Genomic DNA, 11204 nt, shown 5'->3' with positions numbered 1-11204 from the left:
GTTCGGAGGGGGGGGGGGCAGGATGCAGGAGTGGCTCCCACCACCACATGCACCCCAGGACAGCACCAGGGGGGTGCCCCCAGACCTGTGCAGGGCAGGTGGGCTGCAGCTGCAGGCTGGGGCCATACTGGACTCTTCCCAGCAGGGGGTTGAGACAGCTGGGCCAGGCTGTGCTCAGGGTGGGTGGTAGCACTGGGAGGGGGGGACAGACTATGACAAAATTTGGGGTGGCTGCAGTTCCCTCCCTCAGTGCTGCCACCCACCCCAAGCACAGTGCAGCCCACCCCAGCCCCCCTTCCCCCGGGAAGAGCAAGGCACAGCCCTGGCCCCAGTCTGCCCCATGCAGATCTGGGGGCATGCCCTTGGACCTCCCCTGGGCCCTTCTGGGGTGTGCGCAGCTGTGGGAGCTGCTCCCCCTCCCCTTGCCCCCTGGATGAGCTGCAGCTCTGTCCTGTGCCCTGCTCCACCCTGGCTGGGCAGCACCTACACGAGCCCCTACCCCACTCCCTCCCTCACCAGATCTGCACCCCCCATACCCCTTCCACCACAGACTCACCAGCTGCATGCAGCTCTCCAAGCTGTTGGGCTGTGCTCCTCACTGCCTGTGTGCTGTGCTGCAGCTGTATGCACAAGCATTTATCAGCCAAATTAAATCAGCCACATTAGGCCAATTTCTGATGCAGTGAATTTTCTTTATATTGGTGCTGATCCAATAATCAGACTGATGTACTGGTGCACGTCTAGTATTTACATCCATTTATCTTGCTAGTAACATGTCTGGTCACAGATAACTATTTTAAATTGATTCTTCCAGCTCCCTGATGTTTGTTTTTTTTCCTCAGACTATCAAGTCTTCGTTTTATCAGTTTAAGACAGTGCCCAGAAATTAACAGAATATCCCAGCTCTGGTCATAACCTGGCAAACCTATGTTCAGGGAGCAGTCATAATATGGCTGAGGAGGTAGACAGCCCTACCATTCACCTATACAAGCCAGCAGAGCTCGCAGGAGCACTTACTGTGCTCTTTCAAACACTGGAGTAAGGAGAAGGGAAACTCCTTTTGGAGTTCCTACTGCAAAAACAGGCCCCAGTTGAAAGAGCAATGGAACTGAAGATATGTTGCAGTGCACCATCATTTGGATGGCTTGATTAACACTGGAATAAGGTCGTTCCTTTAGCACAACTTTTTTTTTTTTTAAACCATGTCTCTGCTTTGGAAGTAGTTCACCATCTATAGGGCATTAAGAAAATAGAGGGAGAGCACTCATTCAATTAACTTTCTAATAATTTGCTTTTCCTTTGAGTACAGACTGTTAAGAACTCTGCCATTCACTTACCTTATCAACCCATCCCAGGTCTTTAACCTTGGATACCAGGTATATTAAAACATGTTTAGTAATACACCAAGTTGGGAAATCTCAGTTTCTAACGAAGAATTAATTTATATAGCTAAAGATTTTAAAGCCAGGCTTAGCTGCATTCCTGTTACTGTTACCCACTACAGCAGAATTCTGCTGTCAGTAAGTAGCATCCAAAGCATTCACACCAGTTACCTGGATTTTGGAAACCAGTTTCATGAAAGGCCAGCTGTCGTCATGTCGTACTAGCTCCACGACAAGTTGTTCAAAAGCTGACAATTCATGGACTCCACTCTGACGCCCTGAACTCCTCCTGTTTAAAGCAGTCTGAGGAGAAGAATCTAAAAAGAACACAAAATTGGCGAAACAACACTACTAATCTAGCCAAATATATATAGACACTAAACATGAAACAAGAACCATTACAATGCAAGAGGAAGGGACAAGAGAAGGTAAAAGATCAGGCAGTCTGGTACTTCAGAGAAGGGATGGAAACTTTGTCTCTCCTCCCTTGTACACCGAGTTTCATCCCTATGTGAAATAGTATTTCTGTTGATAGCTTTATTTTGCTCAACTGCCCAGTAAGATTGGGGTGAATTCTAAGAGAGGCAAGAGTTGCCAAGGGATTTCAGCTACTTATAACTCCAAAATTTTAAATGAAGTCTCATCTGCCTTCTTTAGTCTGTGACCAGCAAGAACAGTACAAAGCTAAAAGGAACTTTTTTTGCTGTTTACTTTGAAAACACTAGTAAACATCCATTTCCATTTGGTCAAGTATCAGATAGTAAATTGGGCATTATAAGTTGAGAGGAATACAGAAGACTTCATTTTTGGAGACTTAGTGCCAAAACAGCAGCCCCCACACAATTCAGTTTTGGTTCATGCCATTTGTCTTAACTCTATTACAACTTCTAGTAACCGACTCAATTAGTCAGAAGTATAGGCTTTTGCTGAAGTACAGTACAAAGTCAGAACACTGACTCTGGACTAAGATCCGCATCTTTCTTGTAAGCATCTGGAAGAGAGGACTTGGCCAGAATTTAGTAACAAAGTAACAAAAAAATAATACAGACTGACCCTGCTTCAGAGGCTTTGTGGTTCAGATGCTGATTAAAACAGATGCCTCAATTTTGTCCCTAAACTAGCGATTCTCAACTAGGGTGCCACAGCACTCTGAGGTACCTTGTGATCCTTTCAAGAGTACCACAGGGTGCCAAGCAACATTGGCATGTTGGTATGCAAACATGATTCACAAGATAAACCCAAAGATTAAATAAAAAGCCTACTGCAGGTCAATGTTTTTAACATTATGGATTCCTAAGTTCTTCGCAACAGAAGAATTGCCATTGTTGTTTTCTCTATAGTCCAAAAATAAAGGGAAAACCACGACGTCGTAATTTCTAAGGGGTGCCTTTAGTTTAACAATGATGCCTTGAGCCCTAGACTTTCAAACTTGAAGCCATGCCTATACTACTACTTCCCTTCCCCAGATCAGCCACCAAGGAAATAAACTTCAGACACTTGCAAGTGGGTGATGTGCCCTTGTAAGAGCAATTACAGAGTGTACATGGCTTGGGAGCCACACTCAAATCTTCCTACCAGGCCATATTTAGGCTCACTCTCCCTTCCCTCTCTCTCTCTAGCTGAGTGAGGCTTGAAGAATGAAGAGGGGGCCACTCCCAAGGTCTTCATAACAGCTAATTGCAGATCTTGAATGTGCCCCACTAGCTGTGAATAGGTGGGACTTTTTTCCTGCAGAGAACATTGGATAGGAAGAAGCTGTGCAGGCCAGGCCTAGACTGAGGCTTCTGCAGGTTTGGAAGCAATCCAGATGGAGTACCAAGACACCCAGCAATGCAGATTGGAGCTTGCAGGCAGCCAATATATTACTTGTCTGCAGAGCACACCTACAGTCCCACCTGATACCACAAAAGGCACTGAGTTCAGTGCAAAGTGCTGTACCCTCAATGACCAGACATTACCTTTGAACACAGGAGTTCCCACCAGGGAACTATGCTACAGTTTCTGCCAGGCCTTTTTACATGAGACAGGAATTGGTTAAACATACCATGTAAACAAAAATAACCCTGCCAGCAAGGACCAAAACCTAGGACCCCAGCCCCTTTGCAGCACTTGAACCACCTGCTAGAGCCAAGCTCCATTTTGGTGGTTCTTCTCTGGCCCATGAACCTTACATTCTTGGGTTGCCCAGCTTCAACAGAAGGGATGAAAGGTGTCTCCCCCTGACGTATCTATTGCCCAAGGGTTGGAGCATTGTCCTAGGAAGTGGGAGATGCGAGTTAGAACCCTTCAGGTTGAAGTGAACCTAAATCCCACATCTTCTATTCCCTGGGTCAGTGCTCCCATCACAGAACTGTTGCATCAAAGCTGGACATCCCCACTACCAGCCATGTTTGAGACTTAAAATCACCCCAGGCACCATGTGTTACAATGAAGCCAGTACTGGTAGTGATGCGTGTTAGTGACCTGGTTGATTAGGCATCTCCCTTCTGGGCACTCTGAACCCCAAGATGGAGCAACTTGCTGTGCAGCCCTAAGACATGTGCCTAAGTTCTTAGGAGGGGTAGCAGTTCAGTACACCTTGCATCTAGAATCTCCCACTGGTTGGCTCTAGATGCCTCCTGCCTGAGCACCCAGGTGCTCTGGATCATCCTTCAGAAGCAGATAACCTTGTCTGTCGACTAGAAGATAATCTAGTTGCTTAACTCTGCCCATTCAGAGGGACATCTCAGAGCAAGGTACCCAGTTTTTAAAAAGGAGCTGCTGTGCACAATTGGAGCACCAAAAGACAATGGTTTGGATCCAACTCTTCGTACATAAGTCTCTTTTAAACAGAGGAAAGAAAGGAGGGCAGAGGAGTTGAGCAAGGTCAGTGTAGAAAGATACCTTTTAAGAACAGTATAGAAAGGGTTTTTCTTTTGTTAGAAGGATGGAGAGTGAGTGGGGGAAGAAGGGAAGCCAGCAGCTGACATAATACTCTCCTGTAATCCCAAACTATTCATTTCTCCTTCATACTAATACAATTAAGTCTAGTTTTACCCTATTTGCTGACCAGTTTTAGCAACATAAGCAAAGCAGAGTGACCCTCTAATAACAATGGTTGTAAATAGCACAGAATGAGACAAAAACATTAATTTTTTGGTGCCATACTTCAACCAAGCTCTGCAAGTTATCCAGTTGTGCAGTCGCATTATTTAGACACTGGCTTTTCAAAAGTATCACCCCCCCCATGACTATTTTGGAATACGTTAGCTAACATAGCAAAAGACATTGGTTTTCAGGTTGAATATCACTTTGTTTTACTCATTCTGAACTTCACTGCCTCACTTATTTCTCTGTTCTCCACTGTTTACTTGATAGTTACTGTTGAGACTGTGCTTTAACACTTGCCTTTACACTTTAACACTTGCCTGTGTAACACTTGCAGTTACACAGAATACAGGTTCAGTCTAGCTCCACTTCCAAATCTACTGTTTGATAGCTGGCAACCCCTCCACATATTAAGATCACTTGTAACTTGAAACTGTCAGGTTACTTTAAAATAGTCATTAATGCTTTTGTACTTTGAAGGGCCAACAGGTTAATTTAAAACTGTAAATGTCTTGCAGATTACAAATTTCATATAATCATTTACACTTTAACCCGTTGCGTGTGTTTGTCCGTTCCCCCCTCCCATCATCCACGCATTCAAGTAAGTAATGCATCTAGTATCCTTAATAAAGGAGCTTTTCTAACCTGTAGATTGCCGTTTCCGGCCTCTTCTCTTAGGTTCGCTATCCTGAAGAGAGAGTTTTGGTGCAGAAACCAGAGATTTCTGGACCCGTGCATTTGAGTCTGTGCTTTCAACAACTCTAAACCCAAAGGAACTGGAAGGACTGTTTTCTGGTGTATTATCAGCCGTCTTCCGTCCTCTACGTCGTCTTCGAGGACCAAGTAATTCCACAAATACATCTGCTTGTAAAGCTCCTTGACTCTGACGAGTAGTGCGGCTGTTAAGTCTTAATGAAGGCTTCATGACTGATGGAGGAGCAGACTTCACTTTTCTTAGCCCCCTTCTTCTAGCTCTGGAGGAAGACGCAGTTTGTTTAGGAGTATTTTGCTGACTCCGTGAAGCATATCTTCCAGTAGCCTGGCGCTGGCTACACCGACTTGAGAAGGGGTTGTTGAGTTTGGCTGCCCTCATTTTTAATGGAAACTTGACTTGTGGCCTTCTTTGTTTAGACAGGCTGTACAAATGTAAATAAAATAGCAGCATTGCACATTTAACTATTCCAAATCATCACAAACGTCAACTCCCTCCTTTCTTCAAGGCTTTTAATTCAGTATATTTTAAAAAACATTTACCTATTGCTCAGAGTTCTCAAAGTCACAAGTTTTATGCAGCAGGTATTAGAGATAGATTCTAAACACTGGGAAGCTTAATAGGAACAGCATGGTATTAGAAATTTATTATGACAGGACACCTGGGTTTGAGTCTTTAAATTTGTTTCTTGGGTCAACAGTGGTTGCTAGGTATTGTACAGGAATTGCCTGCCCAACAGACTAACTGCAGTGATGACAGGCTCCTAAGGAAGTCTTGTTCAGTCATTAGGGCTAAAACACAAGGTGCTTATGCCCTCAGGAGGGAAGAGTGAAGACTGAGAAGGGTGATCCAATGGACCACAGCATTTGCCAGTGACAGATGGTGATATAAATTCTCTCAGACTATTGAACTCCAACTTTCAGAGGTAACAGGAGCCTTCCCCTATGCTCAATACAAGTGACTGAGGAAGGAAGGAATTGTGCTAAAGACAACTTTCAACTTGGGAAAGTGTTCTCGACTTGTATGTCAAATCTCCCAAAGTTTTCATCCTGATTTACTTGACTCTATTAAGGAAGCAAAAAAAGTTTAGTGCATCACTCCTAGAACCCTCCTGATATGATTTAGGAGAGGAAGTTTTGGTTTCTTTACTGTTTGTATTCATCATACACATTGAGCTCAAAAACAACTCATAGGAATATTTTAGATTTGATCCATAGACTTGATTTTTGGGTTCCACAATTCAAAAAGGATGTGGAGAAGCTTGAGTGCCGGAGAGCCACGCACATGATCAGAGGTCAGGAAAACAGACCCTATGAGAGAGAGTGCCATGGAAAAGCACAGGCTCAGGGGTGATCTGGTGGCCACCTACAAATTTATTAGGGGTGCTCACCAGGATCTGGGGGAACGCCTGTTCACCAGAGAGCCCCAAGGGATGACAAGGTCAAACGGTCACAAACTCCTCCATGACCATTTCAGGCTGGACATAAGGAAGAACTTCTTTACTGTCCAAGCCCCCAAGGTTTGGAATAGACTGCTGCCGGAGGTGGTTCAAGCGCTACCGTGAAGGCATTCAAGAGACATTTTGATATTTATCTTCTTGGGATTCTATGATCACTGCTGACTTCCAGCCCTGAGGGCAGGGGGCTGGACTCTATGATCTTCCAAGCTCCCTTCCAGCCCTAGCGTCTATGAATTTGAAGTCCATGACCTAACTGGGAATTCACATTCAGAACAGCACCTCTCCAGTGTATCAAATTTATCCCTACAACTTTAGGCATGGAAAAGCATCCAATGAGCAGTGACCTCTGGTGGTGGTCTACCACATGCACATTTGTTAAAGAGGTATTATCATCCGTAAGTGCACAAATATCCATTCTTAACACCAATAAACATTTAAACCCAGTAACAAAGGCTAAAGTCACCATCACCCTAACTATCGATAATGCTTTCAGACTACAACCAAAGAGACAGACTAAAAGGTACATTTAAGAACCAAGAACATTTAGTAATCCAAGGACAACTGGTTCTCAGAAAACCATTTCTACAGCTCCTGACCTACCTTATTTCTTCTTCTTCTTGAGATTCATCATCATCATCTTCTTGCTCTTCCTCATAATCCTCGTCTTCACTCTGTCCCACTTCCTCATAGCTTGCTTCTTCTTCCTCTTTGTCAAACTGTTCTGCAGCATCTTCATCACTTTCCACAGACGGTCTCTGTCTTGAGGAGAGGCGTCTAGAGCGCTGTTTTGGTCGGCATTCTGGACAAAACCAGTCTGCTTCAGGAATGGCCTGGTAAACAAAAATGCATTAGTCAAATGCCTCCCGTGTTAAGCCTTACCTGAATTATGGATTTTCAAAAGCATTTTTCTCCCAGTACCTTGAGCTTGGGTCTGATACAGTAGGTATGATAACCTCGGTCACAGCCATCACACAGCACCATGCTTTCTGCATCACCCTTCTTTCGGCACATCTTACAGCGAGCATTTAGGATGGATTTAGACCAGATGATGCTCCGATCCAGTGTAGAGAGATGCAGGAACACTTGGGACAGGCTGGCAGAAGAAAGAAGAGATTCCCTCCAGCGATCCAGTACTGTTTTATATGAACGCCCACCATCACTGGCATCTTGCATTAAAAGGGAGGGAAGAAAGAGAGAGAAAAGCAATATCACATTACTTAAAATGAACATCCATGTTTATTCTAGAGTGTGAGGCTTCTAGGATTTTTAACTCATATGCAAAAGGTAATTTTTTTTTAATTTCCGTTTTAAATAATAAAAAGCAACCTATTACTCCTTTTCTTTGCCATTCAGTGCCAGATTTCCTGGCTTCCATTCTCGTACAGATTTTAGAACAAGCCAATGAACCACAACTTTTAGTCTTTAACACCAAACTGATGTCATACGGGGTTTGCATATCCATGTCAAGTGTCTTGCTTTAGTATCAGATTTGAAACCCAACCTGTCATTAAATCAGAACTCTGTAGTCTTCATTTCATTAGTGTCTTAACTGAAAAATTCCCAACCACCTCTCCCTCACATATTCACATTTGCAGAGGTCAAAGAGGAAGTAAATTAGCATTATTAATAAATCATTGCTGTAAATGTACTGTACATTATTTTATATTCTCTCAATTAAAAAGAACCAACCATGCACCCTAGGCTTAAAAGAAAAAAGTAGTAATTCTAAATTGCATGATCCTGTGCTGCAGGGAGCCTAGAATCAGACAACTGAGAAGGAACCTACTACACATACACATTATATAACTTGTCTCCAGTCCCTCAGAAGTCCTCTCTGCAAGTCTGTCTGTGGAGGCCCTGTGTAGTGTAAATTACATGGACTTGAAATAAGTGTAGAGTGGCTCAAGAGAATCGCACCCCAGACAGCTGCCTCTTTACCAATGCATACAGAAGGTAAGGGCATCACTATGGCCCAGTGACCTCTAAATGTCCAACAAATTTATGCCAGCTATAATGCTGGTAACTGAATAGTGTTCTAACGAAGTATCAGATGTTAAAACACAGACAAGTTCTTTTTTATGGAAAAAGAAATAAGGCACGATGAGACCGAGATGGCAGTAGGCCTTCAGAATGACTGTCAGCATTGAAGTACAACAGCCTCCTGTTAACAAGACTAGCATTGCTGCTGCTAAAGAAGCAGAAGGTTCTTGCATGAATAGAAAAAGCAAGCTATTGCCCATACAAGCAGAGAAAGTCAGTATAGTAACTTTGTAACTGTAAAAAATAGCTTTTTTTTTTTAAGGAAGAAAACCTAAAGTGATATTCTTGATCCATTTAGCCTGGGGCTAATTAGTCAAAGGCACTTCCTGTTTTACCAGCTGTGGTAAGTGCAGAAATGGAACACATACAATCCTGCTGTTAACATACATGTTTCTTCCTTGTGATAGGAAGACAGAAATCCCAGATTCCATCCTCACATTTCATTGGCTATACAGAAGGTAAGTGCTTCCCATCCAACACTTGTCTTCTGTCCCAGGACCTAGTAGACCCCTCCTCCTATTACAGATATTTATATTACACTAGCAGGTACCACCAGAGTCGCACCATGGCAGCAATAGTAAGAGGAGGGGGGGGGGGGGGGGGGGGGGGGGGACGGACACAAAAAACAAAAACACAAAAAACAACACACAAGCAAGGGGCATGTATGGATATTTAACCATTACTGGGCTGCATAGACAGACCCAGAATTGCTCATTACACTGCAAAGAGGGGCAGAGCTTGGGATAGAGAAAGTGGCGACAAGTTCTTGAGCTTTTCATATATACAAAAAAGACCCAAGCTGTTGTAAGCCGTCTCCATACTTATTACTTCATATCCAATAAAGAAGGCTAGATTAGCGATCAATATACTGTACTGGGACTGCGGATATCTTGCCACAGATTTCTTCCATGACCTTGGGCAAATCCTTTTAATAGGGAGCTGAAGTTGTGTGTCTCCTTTTTACTTCTACTCTGTCTCTTCACTTCATTGGAAGTGCTGGTGAGAAAGAAAAATGGTTTCTTATTTGCCTGTACAGTGCCCAATTCAATGGGACCCTTTTGTCTCAGTTCACACCTGTAGGTATTACTACAATACAAATGAACTTGTTTGAGAAGGACATATCTTAAGTCAACTAAATTAGTTCATAACTGTTATAGAAGAAAAGCTTGTTTCTATACATTATGTAGATTTCTGCATCAAAATGCAACATCTTTCTTTTTTATTTCAGCTTGCAAGTTTGTTTTGGTTTTTTTAAGCACACAAAGTAAGGATGTTTTTTTTCATCTGGCATATAGGGTAGGAAGACTATACATTGGGTTAACTATATAAATATCAAAGAAGTAACAAAATATTGTAATAGTCTAGCTATAAAAAAAAAAAAAAAAAAGTAAAATTTTGTTAAATGTTACCATCTTTCTGACTAGACTGGTCTTCCTCTCTCTCCCTCTTTTTATCCCCCCTTTGGTTCCTTTTATTATCTTCTGCATCACCTAATGTTAAATTTGCAAAGTTATTTCAAACATCTTTTCATGGTTCATTGGAATATTCACCAGCATGTCCAACACTTGTATGTTTGCCCCAGAGGTCCAACAAGGAGGTTTTTTTCCCCCTAATGTGAAAGGGAGGGGAGAAGAACAATGTGGGTGGGAAACTGACACCCTGGATTCAGTCCAACTCCTACTGCAAATAAGGGTAAAACTGATCTATGTCTCTGTTTTTGTCCAGTACAGCCGATTATAGAAACAGCTCACTGACTTAAGCTTTGTCTAACCTGCCCTCATAACACACAGCCCTGGTGAGAGCACATTTCCCAGTTACAGACCCATCTATTAACATCCTTGCCATGAGAAGTGCAGCCTGCTGGGGAATATGCTCCTCTGTCACAATGTTACATTCAACATAAGGGGAAAGTTTGTCAGAGCAGAAGACCACTGTCTTGGGCTCCTCCATGACCTGGATGAATTCTCCCCCCAAAAATTGATTTCCACTCCAAATACAAGGTACATTTCTTTGATCTTGCCTTCTCCAGCAGGGAGATAGCAGGGCGTACATTTAAAAAAAAAAACAAAAAAAACAAACAACCACCCAAAAAAACAACCCCCTACATTATACAACTCTCCCCCTGTGGAGAGGCTGAGAGCAAAAACAAACCACACACAACACAGGTTAGTTATGGCTCAGCATTACTAGAGGGCAGATGGATAAAATGGCAATGAGGGTCATGTAAGAAATGGTACAGGGCATAAAGCATGGAAAAAGAGGAAAAAACCCAGGAGTTTCTCTTCCTAGAGCCAACAAGACAGGAGTGGGTACAGAAGAAAAGTTATAGCAAGTGCTGTTTATAAGGTTAAAGGACAGCAAAGACTCCCAATACTTGAATACAAGCCCGCCCCCACCCCCCCACATGCACAAAGAAAGGAGGGAAAACAGTGAACTAAAAGCAAATCATCTACCTAAAAGATCTAGACCAGGAACTGGAAGCCTAGAGCCCATGGGTCAGATCCAGGCTACGAAGCTGGAGCCT

At 43.1% G+C, this 11204-nt stretch overlaps 1 protein-coding gene across 1 annotated transcript in view; it reads right to left on the bottom strand.

The window, feature by feature from the left end:
- The window catches only part of BAZ1A (bromodomain adjacent to zinc finger domain 1A), a 118383-nt gene that overhangs the window by 9134 nt on the left and 98045 nt on the right, over positions 1–11204 (bottom strand). The window contains exons 23-26 of the mRNA XM_014519282.2: positions 7559–7806; positions 7241–7470; positions 5115–5605; positions 1554–1699 (exon numbers count right to left, since the gene is read on the bottom strand). Coding sequence (XP_014374768.2) covers positions 1554–1699; positions 5115–5605; positions 7241–7470; positions 7559–7806 — 1115 coding nt within the window. The remainder of the gene's footprint in view (positions 1–1553; positions 1700–5114; positions 5606–7240; positions 7471–7558; positions 7807–11204) is intronic.

The sequence above is a fragment of the Alligator sinensis genome, unplaced genomic scaffold (assembly GCF_000455745.1).
Source record: "Alligator sinensis unplaced genomic scaffold, ASM45574v1 scaffold280_1, whole genome shotgun sequence".
In the NCBI taxonomy this organism is placed as follows: Eukaryota; Metazoa; Chordata; order Crocodylia; family Alligatoridae; genus Alligator; species Alligator sinensis.
The sequence above is the reverse complement of the archived record's forward strand: the minus strand, read 5'-3'. Positions and strand labels throughout refer to the sequence as shown.